This window comes from Athene noctua, chromosome 2, assembly GCF_965140245.1.
Source record: "Athene noctua chromosome 2, bAthNoc1.hap1.1, whole genome shotgun sequence".
NCBI lineage: Eukaryota > Metazoa > Chordata > Aves > Strigiformes > Strigidae > Athene > Athene noctua.
The window spans coordinates 114399242-114418196 of NC_134038.1; the positions used below are offsets into that span (position 1 = coordinate 114399242).

General features: G+C 38.8%; 1 protein-coding gene across 4 annotated transcripts in view; it reads right to left on the reverse strand.

Annotated features, from left to right (window-relative positions):
• The window catches only part of DIP2C (disco interacting protein 2 homolog C), a 327899-nt gene that overhangs the window by 92386 nt on the left and 216558 nt on the right, over positions 1-18955 (reverse strand). For all 4 annotated transcript variants that reach the window (XM_074899949.1, XM_074899947.1, XM_074899946.1 and 1 more), the window contains 4 exons: positions 18120-18239; positions 16992-17189; positions 6790-6881; positions 2816-2926 (listed from right to left, as the gene is read on the reverse strand). In XM_074899949.1, coding sequence (XP_074756050.1) covers positions 2816-2926; positions 6790-6881; positions 16992-17189; positions 18120-18239 — 521 coding nt within the window. The remainder of the gene's footprint in view (positions 1-2815; positions 2927-6789; positions 6882-16991; positions 17190-18119; positions 18240-18955) is intronic.

Here is an 18955-nt window from a genome sequence, read left to right on the forward strand (position 1 = left end):
ATTCTTAATATTAAAAATGTGCTTATAATATAACTCCCTGAAATAACTCATCCTCTATCAGCTTATTATTCTGCAAATCTCTATTAGCTTACAATATAATTGTTGGTCTATTTGTTAGTTCACATTTCTGTCTTCCAAAAAGCAAACCAAAAACCATCCACTGCCAGAATGTACTGAAGCATGTAGAAAAGAGAACAAATAATGGGAAAGCATAAAAGAACAGTCTGGACCATTGTGTGATGACACAAATGACATCTTCCCACGGATGCCAGAAGCAATCCACTGCTATTTGAGTAAGCAGAGGTATTCCTTCTGGGTCTGCTCAGAACACGATTTTCATCTCATTGTTTCCACTCCAGTTCCCATTCCATATAAACAAATGCAAAAATATTTGCATCAGTATATGTTATGAGATTGCATAGTTTTAATTATAGATCATAAATCATGTTGCTTTTTTAACTGTGGCACTGACATCTTTGTTATTGTTTTATTAATTTGATATTTAAACATTATGGAATGATCTCAGCAGTAGTTAAACAGTCTAAGTCTGTAGATATCCCTTTATATAAATATATATATATATGCATGTGTAAGTGTATATTTATATATCCATATAGACACACATATTTATAAAAAAAACCACCCAAGAGGTTCAGCCAAATTAGGGTAAGTTATTAATCTGATATATTTACTCGGACAGCTGGATTTTATGGTTTACTGCATGGATGTGGTATCAGATGTTCCAAAATAAATCAAGTTTACACCTATCCATGCACTTTAAAATGTCATTAAACCTCAGAAAATAGTAACAGGGAAAGACATATTAGAATTTTATCCCTCAAAGCCATGTTTCTTCTTTTTTTTTTGTAGAATGAAAACAGACTTACCCATGTGAGCACTGTATGATCTTAAAATGTACATAGTCTGCTTGCCTTTTCTGTTGATGCATTTGAAATATCTGGTTTATATTGATATACTCCACCATGTTATGTAACTGCCTCAAACTAAAGATACTGCACTCATGTGTGAAAGCATGGTGATAGCCTGATGCAAATGCACTGTATTTCTTCCAAAATTATTATCCTCATTCTATAGTCATGTCCACATTTCAGTGCTGTCAAATACAATTATTTTACAAATAAAATATCATAACCCTATTCCCCAAAGCAGGTAGACTAGTTGAGATCCCATTCTCTCACCTTGCACGGCCTTTCTAGCTCACCTGTACGTTTCCTCCAGTTAGCCTGTTAAGCTGGGGCACCTCCTGTCTCCTCTTTCCCTCGGTTCCTAGTGTCCTTCCTTCTGTTCAGCTACTCTCAGGTTTGCTCAGCTGGATCATGGCCTTTTGTTGTCCGATCCAGTGACTTTCCCCCATCTCTCTCTACTCCTTCACCAGTTTAGCAAATCATCCCTTCCTCCAGCCACCACCTTCTCTCCCTGCCAGCTTCTGGTTACACCATGGCAAGGGCCCACCACAGATGTTGGCCAGGGCATGTGTGAACACGTTGAGATCAACTCAGCTTCTCAGAGATGAGGAAGGTTCAAACATGTTCAGTTAGGACTCTCCAGATATTTTTAGCTGTTAAATTGCTATGCGAGGTGTGCAAACCGCAAAGCCTTTACAAGGGCTTAGATGCTTGCTTTCATGGCTTTTCGTTTGAAAGGCAGGGTACCCGTCCATGAAACACAGATTGGAGCTTCTGCTCCAGGGTGCTGTGACACCAGAGTCTTTCAAAGAAAAGCCCTTGGCCATTGAAAAATTGAAAATGTGAGCAAAGCAATACATTTCCCCAGCCCTTTCCTAGAAAACACCTCATGGCTTCACTCAGCAACTTCCAAAAGAATTTAGTTTAAAAAAGAAAGATTGTAAGGATTAAAGAACACACTGTGCAGACAATTCCAGACCAAATAATTAGAGTAAGGCATTATTAGTGCTAGCTAAAAAAAAAAAAAAAAAGGAATACATAAGGCGATATTTGGGAGAACCAAAAGGGGATATGACAAAACCAACTTGTAATTAATAAATACATTTTGCTGTATTTATAGTGTTCAAAGCATACATCCTCAGAAAAAAAAAGGAAGTTCAGCAGCATCAGTGTAAGCTTCACAGCTGTGGCTCACCTACACCACTGAGCCCCATCCCCTCACTCTCTCCAGGCATTCTTTCTGGCTGGAACTGCTGTATCTGCCTACTAACACTTCCCTAGGATACAGGGTTGAATCTCTGAACCAACACTGAATGTGAAAGGCTTTTGATGAGCAATGGTCAGTTTTCTCTATGAATGTATGGCCTGTGTCAAGAATTCCCAAACTTAATTTGTCCAAGTGCCACCCTTGGCAGAGATGATTGTGGCAAGAGAAGCTTCAGGATACATATGCACATATAGACACAAGGGAAGGCATTTCCATAACTGCTTTGAAGTAGCGTAATCAGCACTAGTGGCATTATAGCATAGCTTGGATTGCAGGGACAGGTGGAAAATCAGCAGTTGTTGCCAATGATTTGTTGTCAGTGGCCAACAGCAGAATGATTTGAGAGGCTGCAAAGATAATCCATCTAAGACTGGCAGAGCTGTTTTCTTGGAAAATTTTCCTCTCCTCAAGACAGACCTGCATTTGCTGAAATTGCAAGCACATCTTCAGATTTTCCATCACAGAAAAGAAAGAACATGTAACTCACCACACAGCACTATCTTTGTATCCTCAGATTCAGAGATAGTTAATCACAAAAAATGTACTCAAAAGCTATGTTCGGTTGTGATTTGTTCTGACACAAGTTTTTAAATGCATATAGAGAAGAAATTCATTTTCCTACCTTTCTTGTAAGTGGCACTTCAATAGGGACGGGGACAACTTCTGCAAGCAGGCAGCCATAAAATGCTACCATGAAAGCAGCAGGATCATTGTTAGGAAATACGAGTGTTACCTGAAACAGAGATGTATGTTAAAAATGTTTTATCCCAGGTTTCAGATAACAATAACTGGAGTTTCCATGCTTCTTTTTGGAGAGAGATGATTACTGAAATATTTCTACGATAACTATTCAAATACCTAATGAAAGATGAATGAGGAATCAGAAGGAATTTATTGGGATAGGTATTCCTTTTGTGAACATTTTCACTTAGCATGTAGTTAAATATTTTCATGTTGTATTGTTTCCTACATTGACAGTACCTTTCATCTCGTTCTCAATTTACTGATTGCTTTACAGATGTTAAATAACCAAGTAAATGGAATTAATAGAATTTTACACTCTAATTTAATGATTTGCTTAAAGTTATCAAAAGCAAAGTGAATCTGTGATCAGTTCAGATTACCCAGACTTACTATGCCATTATGTTAATCATTAACACATTATATTTTGTCTCACTATGTTTTGCCTCACACAACAATTTCATTTTAGTATTGGCCTGTTGTTTGAAGCGCAGAAGTTTCTCTGTACTTGAGAACACAAATAACTGATATCTAGCGAAGCAAATGGCACATCCAGAACTGGCCATATAGCATGCCAACACAGGCCTGGATTTGTTAATCTTCACAGCTTCAGAGCTAAGGCTAGGGAATTATTTAGATAAACGAATACCAAAAAACGATCATAGCAAATCACCTGTATGCTCACTAGGTAGGTGCCCTTCTTCCCCCAACGTGCTGATCTGTGCAGCTTACTTCTGCGGGTACTGTAAACAATGTCTTAGATCCTCCAGGGGCAAAGGCGAAGGAGAGGTGAGAGTGCATGGTCTTGCTGAGGATCCAGCAAGCTAAGAGAGTCCATGACTCTCCTTGCAAGGGAAGGAAATACTACTGCTCTCACTAGTGAATGACCTCAGTGGCTAGACCCTGCCTATATTTTTGCTTTCATTCAGTCAGATGGATGTTCTCACCTCATGTCTTAAACAGCTGTAATGCAGCTCGTAACTATCCTGCACAGTCAACTGAAGTGGTATGCAAAAGGCATGGCAAATTATTTCAAACTTAATTCCTTTGGGCTTGCACACAGGATCAGAGTGTATTATTACATCATCTTAAAATTCGCTGAACATACTTAGTAACTCTTGAGTTTTGACTGCTTTGACATCCATCAGAGTTCTGTGTTTCAGTCTCTCAAAGTAAAATCATCATGTTTCCATATACGGTCCAAGGCTCAGTTACTGGAGATTTTGTTTCCAGTGTTTTCACATGGCTTCAAAGACAGTAACTTGATTTCTTCAAACTAGAAGACATCTAACCAACCTTGTCCAAGTGGGTCCAAAATATCTGTTTTTAAGCTGAAGACCATATCCTCATAACTGTTTAGAGAAACTTCAGAGAAAATGTATTGCTACTTTATCTGTACAGTTGCACATGAAACAATCCAACTGCTGGAGATGGCTCTGCAGAGCTTACTGTATGCATCCTACATGCACATACCATAAATAGCCTCAGGGGAAATTGAAAGAAAGGGATTTTCTTAGGTGCACTGAAGGGATAGTAGAGTTTACTGAGCCCAGCAAACATCTGAAAGATGTTGAAAGAGCCCAAAAGGTACTTGGAGAATTGTTGGGGTTTTTTGTGTAACTCTGCTTACATAAAGGCAGTGAAGTTTTGGCTGGGAATCTTTGCGAAGGAGGTGACAGGTGAAAAAAATCTCACTGAAGACCAGTGGGAATGAGGCATTAACTTCCCCTCCAAAAAACATTAATGACTAACAGACCTGTACCAAATAAATAAATAATGTGTGTAAAAGCAAAAAGGGGTAAGGCTGAAGGAAAACCAACCATATAGCATATATTAACAGATGAGAACCTGGTTATCTAGTAGATATTTCAGAGGGCAAGCTGAATTTCCAGGCAGCTGTCTGGGGTGACACAAGGTTAAATTTCTGAAGTTACTATAGAAGGCAAATGCAGTTCATCATGTACTATAATAATACCAGAAATGGGGAATGAAATGCAGGCACATTCATTTATTTTTTGGCTCAGACAAAGAAATTAAGAGGTGATGTAATGGTAGTCATGAAAAATAGAGATTGTATTGATAGTAGATGCTTCTAAAGGGAAAAAGCCTTTCTGAATTTTATATAATATTAACATAAGGAAACAATTACACTCTCATTCATAAAAAATAGAAATATATGTCTGTATTTCATTTAGCGTTTAAAAACTACCTTTAACTGTTGTCACACAAAATACATTACTTAGAATAAAAAAAATCTTCAAAGGGGTCAGAAGGCTTTTATGTTATTACAACAGGGCTGTAACAGCTAGAATAACAGCCTAAAACATCAGAAGTACAGTAACACCTCATCTTCAATATGAAGCTGCTTCAAATGATCATGTTTCTGTTACACAGGGATGCCAGGCAAGATGTTTTTACCACACAAAGCATATGCTTTCAGCACTCAGCTATAAACATTTGTTTCACTGTAATCTAGGTGGACTTATTTTAGTAGAGCTGCAATTTGTTCTTTATGTGTCCTGCACTAGCTAAACTTCCAGCTTTCAGCCTGAATTATCCACAAATCCTTTCTTAATGTAAGGATATGCCAGTGGCTGCTGCAGTAAATGAATACGAAGATGGGCAGTTAGCAGACAATAGATAAGGAGAGATGCAGACTGCCTGTATGTGAACTTTATTCTTTTTGGAGCTTTCTGGGTGGATTGTTTTGATGTGTACACTTGAACAACTTGTTTCTATTGCTGTTGCTTAGAGACACATTTCTATACCAGGTAAAAGAGATTCTTCAGATCCTACTCCTGGCTGAATGTTACTGTAGAAAGCAATTTAGATTAAGGATCTATCCTTTAGCTAAATTCTTTATGATTTGTTTCAAAAACAAACATAGGAAGGACTGTCAGATTTAATTTTTATTTTTTTTCTTCTTTTTTCTTTTGGGAAGCATTATTGCATGTTCTCATTTTTGAAGCCCTAAGAAATGTGTAATGCAAACACATGTGTTTCTCATGTGTGGCACAAGAGGACCAAGTGAATCAAGAGTTTGAGAACTGCTATCAGACCCTGGGGGAGAAAGACTTAATCCCACCCTCACAACTCTAAGCACTAAGGTAGGACTAAAATTTGCATTTCTGACAAATGTGTTCTGGAATCTCCATTCCACGGCTTAAAGCCAACCTGGAATGGGACCTGTGGAAATTTCTGTGCACACTCTGGCAGAGAAATGGGGTAGCAGGCTCAGCCAGCCTTGAGAGAGGAAGGGGTAGGTTTTTCAGTACGTCAGTACAAAACCATAGGATGTTCTCGTCTTCATTAAAAAACTTCAACCCTTGCTCTCTGTTGATTTTATCCACTCACCTAGATTCAGCTTCTATCAGTAGCTGCATCAGAGTCAGGGACCAGGAATGGAAATATTCTCCATGCTACCAGACAACGTAATTTATTTGTCTGCCAAAATGTGCTTACTTTGTCCTCCACAGTGTTTGTTTCTACCATCTCAACAACTACAAAGTCATTAGTAAGGAAGTTTTCTACCCACATGACACCTCAAGGCTCCATAAGCAAGCTTTTGCTAAACAGACTGCTGTTCTATGTCCAAAAATCACTTTCCATGAGAATGTTTATTGTTGATGTTGCCACAACTTCCAAGCTATTATTCAGTAAGTACCAGTTCAGGTTATTTATTATGCAATTCAAAACATCTGTCTGAATGTTCAATCTTTTTCTGAGTATAAGTCAGATTTCACTCCCCCAACATTTAACTTCATGAATTTTCTCTGAGCAACCCAAATACCTCATTCTCTCTTTGTCAATGTGAGATCTGAATAATCAGTAATTAAAAATCATTGAGATACTCACCCTGTCTCCAGGTCGTACCATTGGTTCTTGTTTTGTGCCCAATTTATGTAGTATATTGTAAGCAACCTTCATACTTCTGGTCCAAAGTTTGCCTATTAATACAAAATTTGTGAAATTAATTTTAAAATTCTTCTTATGTTTTACAAGATTATTAAAGAGAAAGAATACCCGAGAAGTAAAAAAAATAGTAGGAACATTTATTCATTTTAGTAGGAACACTTATTTTCCAACTAAATATGACACTAGTACCGGGACTAGTGGAAATACTTAAAATACTTATCAGAAGCTTTCTTTGAGCTTCTTTTTTTAAAGACAGCAATGTTTTTAAGGGAAAAAAAAAAAAAGAAAAAGAAAAAGTAATAATAATAGTTCTCTTCATGGCAGAAGCTTCTTACTTTGGAGAAAATTTGATCTTGACTCCAAAAGTTAACCATCAGAAATGGCTGGAACATCATCAAGTTCCGCTATCATCCTAACACCCTTAGCTGTAGCAAGCGGACAAGTTGCATTTCAGCCCAGATTGGCCTTCACGGCTGTTACTCAGGTTTCATGATGGCACTTCTCTCTCCCCAAGCCACCAAGGGAAAAAGGAAAGGAGTCCCAAGAAGCAGAGACAAGGAAAAAACCCAACAAACAGAAAACACCCCACAACCAAAGGGGCACACTGAAGCAGCAGGGACCCTCTGATTCTTAGCATATCTATATGGCTACAATTCACTTTTAATTCTGGACCTTCTTCCATTTCACTTATCTTTTTTTTCTCACCTGCTCCCATATCCTTCCTTCCCTCAGTTGCATTTCACATTCCTCAGTTACCCTTCCTTCTTACTGTTTCTCCCTTGTTTCATCTCTCCATCTCTCTGCTTAGCTAACCCTTATCAAGACCTCACCCAGATATTCTTTAAAGAAAAAAATTATCTTATCAAGATCTCGTTGGCCCTGTTACATGCTTTTCATTAATCCTTCAGGTGACTGGCATCTTGCAACTATGCAAGCTATTCCAGATTGCCTTTGTTTAGTTCCCTTGCTAGTTCCCTTGCTAGTTCCATTTGAACAATACTGAGTGTAACAGCCCTTGTTCTTGGCTGGCCCCTAGGTACTGTCTTTAAGCAGTATTCAGCCTGACAGTAACAAATCTTTAATTCATGCCCACCAATAACTTAAACGATAATAGGTTCTGACAACAGATTACCTATGGGGTTTGGCAGTTCAGGCTCCCAAACATACAGTATTGCTATTTATAACTAAGGCCAAGCAGTAAGTTCCTCTGCACCCGTTATAAAATGCAATACTATTGAATTACCTTTAAATGGAAAAGTGATGTAAATATAATGTACAACGAGGTCAGATTGTCTTTTTTTCCCCTTAAGGAGACTTTGGAAGGGTCACTGCTGCTTGTTACTGAGAAAGTAATAAATGCAATTACTTCTTATGAAAATGGTAATATTGTATCATCAAACAATGTTTTGTAAAGTTTTGAATTTATTTAAAATTACTCCAGTATTTGCATGTTGAACTGCCTTGATGCTCAGAAATAAACATGACTCAATTCTGTTCCACTGGAAACTCAGCATGGATACCGGCGTACGTCTCCAGGATTAACCTTCATAGCACTATGGCAGAACTACCTGCATTTGATGGAACAAAAGTCTTTAAAAGCATCCCTGCTGCTACAGTCAACACTTGAACTTGACAAGTGAGTAGGATAAAAACAAGGATGCCTTAAGAAAGCAAATATTCTTTTTCTTAAATGTTTCCGATATTAAAGTTTCAGTAGCAACAAACTTAAAAGAGCAATTAGTAATGATACAGAAAATTGGAAAAAAGGAAATCAAAAGCCTGGCAAAAGTTCTGAATTGCAAGAAAGAACCATCTTTACACAAAACACTTTCAAGCTTGAAATGAACACTGAATTTTTAATTTTTTCTGAGAGACATAAGGGGGGCTGCTGTGAAAAGTTCTGTCTGAGCTATAGAGATTAAATCTGTTACAAGTCTTAAATTTGCATTTGTGACATATTCACACTAATTTTTCATCTATCAAATGTGCCATCTTACAGTATTTTCTTCAAAATCTAAGGGCTATTCATATTAAAGTATTTAGATGCATTCTTTCAGAAGTACTCGGGTACGCAGTACAACCAACTCCACTTAAGTGATCTGAGTGAACACAGAAATTAAGTTCTCTCAAACACTAAATTTAAAGGGGTACTTTCTAGTAAGGTTTTAATTAATTCTTTAGATACATTTTGTCATGATGCCTTTTTACTGCCAAAATTCAATCTCAGCTTCTGAAACATACAGCATATAAGGCTGCCTCCTTAATACCTCATCTTTTTGTTTAAATACACTTCAAACCTCACTAAAAATGTCCATAATATTTTCTATTGGTCAGAAAAGACTTGGATTTTCTGTCACCACAGCCCTTTCCTGCTCTGTTTACTGGTGCAGTACCAAACTGTGCTGATTAGCCGAGCTAACTGCATGTGCATATGGGTATGAAACTGTGGAAAACTGGAACAAAGAAGCTAGTTTGCATTCAGCTGGGAAGGAGCTGGAATATACCGTCTGTCCTGCAGCCTTTAAAAGCTCCGTAACTTCACTGCAATCCTTGCAGGCTCTGCCTGGCCCCAGCTGCCGCTGCCTCTTCTCCAGTGTGGGCAGCGGCAGCAGGGGACAGGCAGAGCCTGCAAGGCCCCTCATAAGCAGGCAGAGCAAAGGCCATGCAGATCTTGAATTGGATTGCATTCAACAGGAAGCCCAGAATTTTTCTTCCAGGGTATATAGCTGCGTTCCAAATAATAAATAAAAAAAGGGCTACAAAGGGAGCAGTAATACAGAAGCTGGAGCCAGGAATGTATGAATCATCAGGGCCAGATCTGTGGCTGCTGGATGGGGCACAATCTTCTGTGCAGAGGTGGACTGAATCGTGTGTTTATTTTGCCACCTTGGCTGTTTGGCCTCCCCAACATCACTGAGAAACACAAAAGACTTGACAACTGCAGGATAAAAGCCCTCAGTAACGGAGGATGTTATAAAGAAGGAAATCTTTGAAGTATTTCCTTCCTTGGTTCTGCCTAGGTTGCAATTCAGTGTAACTCTTCCTTTGCAAACTTCAGAGATTAGATATTGCTGGGAAAAAGCCGATTGCTAAAACCTTTCCTACAAATCCCAATGCTGTGACCTTGCCGTGACCTCCACACAGTGCCACATCTGCGCAGAGGGAGAGGGAGGCCTTGGCGAGGAGGCCAGCTGTGCTTCATCCAAGGCTTTCTCTCTGAGACAGGGCTTAGCGCCACCAGGCCAATCCTTGTGTGGGGTAAACCATCTTCATTACATGGGCTACAGCAGAAATATGGCTGTTTGGGGCCGCTGAGGATACGCCCCGTTGTCCTCAGCTGGAGTGCAATGAAGCACCAGTCCTCCTCAGATAAACACACTGCCATTAATCTTCTAATAAGCTGGCTTCAAGACAGGAAGGCAGATGTAGGAAACTCAAGCAACAGTTTCATTTAGCAGTGAGTGGACCAGTCCGTGCTTCAGCTCAGTGCCAGAGCTCCTTTCTCCCAGCCATGCTGCCGCAGCAGAAATCTGCTCTCAGCCCTGCCTGCAGCCCGGCAGAGCATGTGCCACTGGGTGCAGGAACCTCCAGCAGCACCGCTGCTTCCCCGCTATTTCCTCAGGTAAAGACCAGACCCCATGAGCCCTCCTCTTCTTCACCTTCCTGTCTGTGTCCTTGCTGCAGCAGGGTCCTTTTGAACAACACTCCTACCTGCCTCAACAGGGACAGGATTTGTCCCTACCAGGCTCTGATCTGCTCACCAGCCATACATGAGCAGCTACTTTCTTGCATTGAAAAATGAAGAACTGGTAAGTCATCCACAGACATAAGTCAGTAGTGAGAGATTTGAGTGTCCAGTGGGCTTTCAGGCACAAGGGTGCCCTCCAGAAGGGGCCTAGGCTCTGCAGACCCTGTGCCATGTCTGCCAGTCACACGCACACATTGTGGGTAATGTGGGGCACGAGATGTTTAAGTACCTGAATTACCCCTCAGTTTTCAGGTCACAAAACTATTTCCCAAACAAAGCCAATGGGTAGGTGTCCATCAAAGAGTTTTCCAAGTTGATTTTGAAAAACAAAACCCCAACAACAACTGTTAATGCACACCTTGCCTCTACTACAAATTATAACCTTGTTCCTACCTCCCATCAAGATGCTAACTGTGGTGCTGCTTTCCAAGATCTTGTATAGCTCCATGAGATGGTAAGAAATTAAGCTTTTCTCTGCATCTATCATTGCCTAACTTATAATTGCTTAAGCATTTACTGAAATAAAACATCTTCTTCTAAAGATGACTGCATCTTCCTTAGCCACTTCTGCCACTTGCCCTGAGTGCTGCTGCCAGACTTGCACGCCCTAGCATCATGTGTATGCAGGAAGGCCTTTAATGCTCTTCATACACTTGCAAACTAAGCTGAGCATTCCAGCAAGACTGCCCAGCAAGTATCAGCAAGTACCGCTATACTTCTGAATCCAAGCCATATCTAGCAGACATTGTGTACGCAGATATTCTCGGCAGGACAGGATGGAAAACAGTATCATGCTTTCTGGCAGCTGTGACAAGCACTGTTAACACCTGTGTAGGGCAAGTCCCTTTTCTTTTGCCACTGGAATTTTGATTTAGTTAAATAGTAGCAAATTACACCAGCAAACATATATTTTACATTTCTCCTGTATTCAGTTTTGCTCTTTTTTTAACAGTCTGTTCAGAGGGTAGTATCTTTTACCAACTAGAATTTAGAAAGCCAGAGTGAGTTAACAGCCAGTCCCTTCTGATTAAGCAACACGTTATGAGGGTAAAGGAAACCACCACGTTTTTAAAATCACACAAAAAGGGATCAGTTAAGAAAAATTAGATGCTTTCCGTATGACACTGTGGTAAATTCCCTTATTCTTCCTTTGCAAATCTGTGAAAGGACTGTATGTTTGTGTTGAATGTAAAGAAGGTTGTAAGAGAAAAACTTTATCAGAGAGAAAACTCAGAGAAAAAACAAACCACAATCAATTTCCTTATCATCTTCAGAATGCTTTTCAGAACCACACAGCACTAACTCAACAAAGCCAAACCAGTGGTTGCTTACCAATCTCCATGCACAGCGATTGCGAGACTGCCAAAGTTTAACTGCAAATAATTTTGTCAAATATTCATTTTCTCAAAACTGCAGTATGACATTTCTTATATCAAATAGAAACAAGTGTATTTATTAAATCTGGCATAAATGGCAAACTTCCTAATGCCATGCAGGTAAAGGAGCACTTTTTCTGCTTTTCAAAGTAGTAATTGCAGTTCTACTGCTCTGTTAACCCTTTCTTCATGAACTCTTTAGATCCATCCTGAGCAGCAAATGAAGTTGTTGTTGCCTTTTGGGAGAAAAAAATCCAAAGAAAAAGAATAAAAATGTTCTGTTGCAGAGAATAAAAGACTTCAGACATACTCAGAATAGAGGTAACCTTGCTGCTACATTGCTTGATATTAATCTTAATCATAGATTATAATACAGATTTTTAAAAGTAATTTTCTGTCTTTTTATTAAAGAAATAAAGGTTTAAGGTATTAAATAATCATAACATTGGTACCTATCTAGGGACTTGAACCATGGCTATCCATACCTCTGCAAGCACTGAGTTATTTTCAGAGATAAGGACACTCTGGTAATGTAGCTGCTTGGTTAGAAGAGTCTTGATTCCCTCTCTCTCCTCCTAATGATTGAGAAATTCCTGGCCTAGGAGATTCCTGCAGCAAGAGGATGTGGGAGGCCAAGTCGCACACCAGGCATGGCTTGGCGTTGGCTATTTTCAGTCTGTTGTTAAGTTTCAGCTGTCTCAGGGTATCTCCCAAGTACAAGCTACATCACCTCTGCTTTGTCATCAAAACGTTTACAGTTACGTTGAGGTTTTTTTTTTAATGGGAATTAATTTGTAAAAAATGCCATTTTTCAGGCATTTTGTTTTCCACAGAATACAAATCGATACAGAAAAAGTACTTATCTATCCAGAGAGCCTTTTCTGCTCTTTTTTTCTAGCCTTGCTGTCTCAACAGGCCTATGATGTGGAAAACAATACATCAGAGCTACTGAAAATGGTTTTTAAAAAATCTGATTACAGAACATGTTAGATAAAGGAAATCAGATTCTTTGAATCAGATGTAGTTAACTGGTACTCGTTTTGTTGTTTTTAATAATGGCTACAATAAAAAAGCTCAAAACTTGCTCATTCCTAAATTACTTTCAGGTCTTTACTTTTTCCCCAGCCTTTCTGATTTTTCTTAGATAATCATTTTAATTGATAGTATTCAAAGTGATAAAATTCAAAGTGATAGCATAAGTACTATATAGGGTTTAATTGTCCTTTATTCAAGTTTCTCCTCTAAGAAATCGGTAAGCACTTCATTATTAATACAACAATACCAGAACCAGATGCCTGACTACTCTGATTAACTTTGTCTGAGAAAGAAATTGTCTTCCTTTTCCTCAAAGCACATATCAGGTTTCTAGAGTTCAGCTTTACATGAAACCTGATAAAGACATCTTTCCTTCCCGTATCTCAGGCATTTCAGTTTATATATATTCAGTAATTTGATTTATAAAGGGATTGTGAATAACTTAACTAAGATGTTCCCCACTTCACCAAGTTCCCAGAGGAACAGAATATTTGAGAAAAGAAGTAATATTCATAGTGTTTCATTCACTAGAAAGAGTTTAAGAGTTTTGAGTACATTAAACAAAGATTTCAACTGGGTCACTGAGAACTTCAAAAACTGAGGGAAACTGCTTCAAAAACTTGCTTGAAAAAAAGATCAAGTTTACAAGTGCAGTTACTCATTTCTTCTATCTACAGTAATCTGAGACACATGGAAGAAAACAGTCCTGACATTCTGTGAAGACAAAAATCTCAAAAAACATGCAGAAAAAGACATGGGAGATAAAAGGCATTACAAATTAGATTAATTCCAACAGAGGAATGGGAAGACAGTGATGATTTTAAGCAACAGCTGAAAGAATAACTTCTTTAAACTAGTTCCACTTATGGCACAACAGCACATCATGATTGAGAACACTCACCACTTAAATCCACACTAACTGTATCATATCCACATCTGCCACTGTTAGGGAAATTCATTCCACTAAAGCACACAAGTTGGTCTTATCACACCAATCTACAGCTGTCTGCCACAACGTCTCATAGCTTGGCCACTGGTCTGACCACTGTCAGATGTCTCTGGACAGGACTGCAAAAAAGTTGTGAGGAAGGCTTTGGAGAAGGAGAATTTTGTGGACTCTAAGAGCTCCTTTTTGGCATGCAGGGCCACCAAGGGGAAGTATGAAAGCATCCTGGATAGATGCAACGGGCCAATACTGCATTTTTCTGGGCTAGAGAGAGTCTGCTGTAAGAATCAAGACTAAGGTGACAGATGGGATGAGATTTTGCCATGTAGCTTCAGCAAAAGGTCTGTATTTGAAGAGATTTGCTCCCAAAATAACCTGTGAGGTTTGGACACAGAAAGGCTGTCCAAAACTAAAGAGAAGTCCGGGTCATGTACAATACCAAATTACAGCCTGAGTGACTGGCACAACGGCAATATTGTCTACGATGCTCCAGACAGGAGGAGATGAATATGCTTGATGTTAAGGGAATAAGCACTTTTACTCAGGCTATGACCTAGCTCACAGCTACAGACACCCCCCTGGAATTCCAGTTTAGAAAGACGGAAAGAAGTTTGGAAGAAGCAGGCAAACCAGCAACTCATCCATGCAGAGACAAGAAATTGGAAAAGATGCTGTGTATGAAGAGTAGGGATCAAAAGACACAATGGAGGACGCTCCTCTTAACCAGAACGGTGAAGGATGAATGAAGAGGATTTCCATGAAGACGCAAGAGGCTGTGAGAAGAGACTGAAGCAGAAACAGTAAACAGAGATAAAATATTCAAGAGATGCACAGTGACTATGTTGGTAACATGCCAAAGACTGAACCTCTAGAAACTTAAAATTATTCCTTAAACTCTTGAATATTTGTCAAAATAGTGAACATATGAAAAAATCCTGGCAACGGTGTTTTCTTAAATTGTCAAAGAACCTGAAAATAACTGTGAGGTACAAACCTGGAAGCTAGTGAAAGTCCTTCATGTTGATATTTTAAAGTTTTACTCATCTGATCATAGCATGCACACAAGGAAATGAAGTGTCACATTAATATCATGTGGTGGGATTTCAGGTTAAGCTCATCTTTCAAAAGTTTATTACTGCAGGAGCCAGTGGAACCATGTGCAGTGATAAAAGTTCATGAGTAAGAGTGTCTTTACTGAGTTCAATGCTTAATGTCTGCTATTGTTCCACCTTAAAAAATACCATGCGCAAAACTGCTAAAAAATATTACAGACACAAAAGATGGAATAGCTACAGCAAAATAATCCTTAAAGTCATGAATAAAATCGCAGGTGGCTGTAATGTTAATGATATTTCAAAACAGCTGTCATTTAAGTAAAGAAAACTGCTATGGCACAGTTAATGGACATTTCCCATGAAGAAGAATGTCAGCCTGAAATCTAGTTAGCAGAGAAGTCACTGAATTCCTTATGAAATGTTTTGGTTTGCAATTTCTTTTATCTATAAAAAGAAGGAAAAAAATATTTAGTTTTTCTGACCTTATGAAACTACTGAATGGCAACAGCAAAAACCATATCCTAGAGTGGGGCCTAATGGAAGTAATGAAAACATGAATTTTAGTCCTATTTTTCTCAGGACTCGGACTATTTAGAAGACGAGTTTGGAAACAGTTATCTTAGGACAGAGAAGCAGGATAGCTGGTTCCGTGAGCCACGTGGATGAGTTCCTCAGGTTGATTTGCTCAGTTTACAGCCCTTCGGGCAAAGCAGGACATATGCTCAGACTCTCTGGCCAGAGTCCCATATTCAGAAAAATGGTCTGATTCTCACTAGCATCTTCATTTCCTTTCCTGTCTAATTTATTTAGGGCATTCACTAGATGATATGAATTGCTCTTCTGCAAACATGTAATTGCAAACTTTAAAATTCTTCTCTAGTTCCAAGTAAATGTCCTTAAGGAAGAAAAACATTGATCAATGGTGAATCATATGTTTGCTCCCTAATTTAAGTAACTTCTTAATCTAAGGTACCTGAAGGGAAAATATTTCATGCATGACCTCCAGTTGCAAAGGTTCTGTCATACTTTAAAATCCTTTAACTATATTTGCAATGCCAAACTTGCAGCAGACATCTTTTTGGCTAGGGACCATCACTCACACTGAATCCTGAATGGAAAGAAGCATTCAGCACTGAACAAAACAGACCTCTACATCACAGCATATAAAAATATTCTCTGCACAGAACTCTAGGTCCCTGAGAAGTTAGAAATAAAAAAATCAAAACATTTTTTTATATCCATATCAATAGCAAGTGGAAATATTCCAACTTGCTTTCAAAGTCTGTTATTCCTAACAATTCTTTTGAACATCTCCCAAATGTCCCCTGAACATCTCAGAATTAGAAGCTATATGGTAGTTATTTGTCAGACATATCTGTTTATTTTTATTTGGCCTTTCTTGGTTGCAATAGATTGTCAGGCAGTACACATCGAACTATATCAACATACCATACACTGAAATACATCCTGGTAAACCTATTTCAAGGGGGTACATTTGCTAGCTGCACAACTACATATCAGGAGAAGTAATTCTTAAGTAAGTAAACACTTACTACCATATCAGTAGAACATGGGAAAAAAATCCTTTTTTAACTTCTGCAGGAAGCTGGTGAATTTTGTATACCAGGTTCTGCTTTTGCAGAACAAAGCCTGGGGAATATCCAAGGGCAATCAATTTAGAGGCTAATCTTCAGGAAAATCTGCCCTAGGATGTATTTCTATTTAAAAGGTGGTTTTAATTTATAATCTGTGATTCCTTGAGTGTATCTACTCAGCTCTTTTTCTCTTTGAGAAATCAATCGTACTGTAACATCTCAGCAATTCATACTCAGACACCAAAGGTTCAGAATTGTCTTATCCTACTCAGAAATGGAACAGATGCATCATTAGATGGCTTTTTTCACCGTATATTTATGCATTTACTATACACACAGATGTTAGATTCAATATATAAAAGCACAAGGAGTTTGGAGAGTGCTCACCATAAGTGAGAATATATAGTGGTTTTCCATTAGTATCCATAGTGGTTAGGCAAGGAGCTTTCGGTGAGATGGTCCCCCATCGCTGCAAAGCTGCTTCCAGAGAAGGCGGCCAATTTGTAACCACACCTAATTGTTCCCCACGCATAGCCAACATCTGAGCTCCTTCTGGCTTTGGCTGGTTTGGATCTGGCTGTTGAACTTATGATTATGAAAAGATATACAGTTACCATGTAAATTCTATACCTTGTGTACACCTGTGTAACCAAAAGAATAAATTACCTTTGCAAAATATCCTGAAAATAATAACATGTTAGAAGGTATTGAGAAGCAACAGAAAAATGTAACAGAATAACTTTTAACAGAGATGAAGCAACTGAAACATTTCAAGAGTGCAGGCACTTACTCTTATACTAGCTCTACAAGCAGGGAAAGAAACTGCTGAGGTAGCATGCATATATTTAACTTCGAAATAATCAACCTTTCTTTATTCCTAGAGAGATGGAGAATACTTCCTCCTGGAAAAAATGCAGTAATGAGATAACTGCAGAACTACCGAAAAAATGTACTTTTAACAAGTCATCAGTAACAGACTGATTTAAGTCATGTTCTGTTACAGTGACTTCTTATAAACTACTATGAAGACTATTTAAATCTCCACATCCTGGCTAATCTTAATTCTCAAAACACTGGCCTCCTTAAAAAAAATTACATCTATTGACTTTATCCTTGTTTCTATCTTACATTCAGTACAATTTTTCAATGCTTCTCTGTTACACAAGGATGTGTAAAACATTTAACACAATCCCTCACTGACAATTTTTCTCCTATTGGCGTTCAAAAGCAATGACTGTAATCCACAGTTGAATGTTCCCAATGCAAAGCTTCCCTCCACTCTCCTCTGTTGTTTCTTTGCAAGTAGAGCCAGGAGCTGAGCAAACAAGAGACTTTGGACTCTACGACGCTACGTCCAAGCTCACTACAAGCAGATTCCACTGAATTTTGATGCTTTTGGTGCTTGACAGTAAAGGGAGGGGTTGCTTATCTTTCTAGAAAGTTAATGTACGAAACAAACATTTTACAGAGTTTTAATAAGAGATCCCCAAACCTTTTGAAAAACAGTCATTTTACCTTCTAACAATTCCTCAAAGTCATCTACAAAGAACTCTCGTAATGGTGGTCGTTTGGGCCGTTTTAGTGTATTGACCAGCTGCTGAATCTTTGCTGACACTCTGCTGCTCACTGGTACTCCTGCAGGACAGGGATCAATGGAGACATCAGTTGCCTGCTACGCTGAACCCCACCAGACATTAAATGGGGTAAGAAAAAGTCTAGGACTGCAAGGCCACCACAACTACAGTTTCATGCCATACTGTGACTCAAGTATTCAACATTAAGACATAAAGATCATTTCAGCAAAAAGGAACAATGATGCCTAGTTTAAATAAAAACAATACAACAATGTCAGAGTAAGCTTGCAAAATTAAGAGGGAAAACAGCACACAGACTGAGGGAGAGAAACACAGAGAAAAAACCCTCCCTACAGCAAGTGTCAGTAACCTCTTCTAGGTGGCATTGGTAATGGTCAGTGAGAAACCAGGCATTGGCTCTCCCGATGAACACTGGTCATACCAACTTTATCTGACTAGACTGCAGCAGTGGAGTGTGGGTCACAGGCTCTGCCCCATCATTTATTCTGGGTTGCTCTTTACACTGTAATGGACATCTGTCCCGTATCTATCTTAAACATAATTCACATTCTTATATTACTTCAGCATGACCCTGTGTTCTCTGAACGTTCCTACAGCCAATCTCACCAGCCAGCAAACTCCAAAGGGAGTGTGCTTGCCCATACAGTACTTCAAAAACCACAAATTCTGAACAGCAGTATAGGGCAAGGGGCACTTTTATAGCATAATCTCATCAGTCACCTCCCCCTTCCTTTTCCCTAGTTGAGTGCAAAGCCT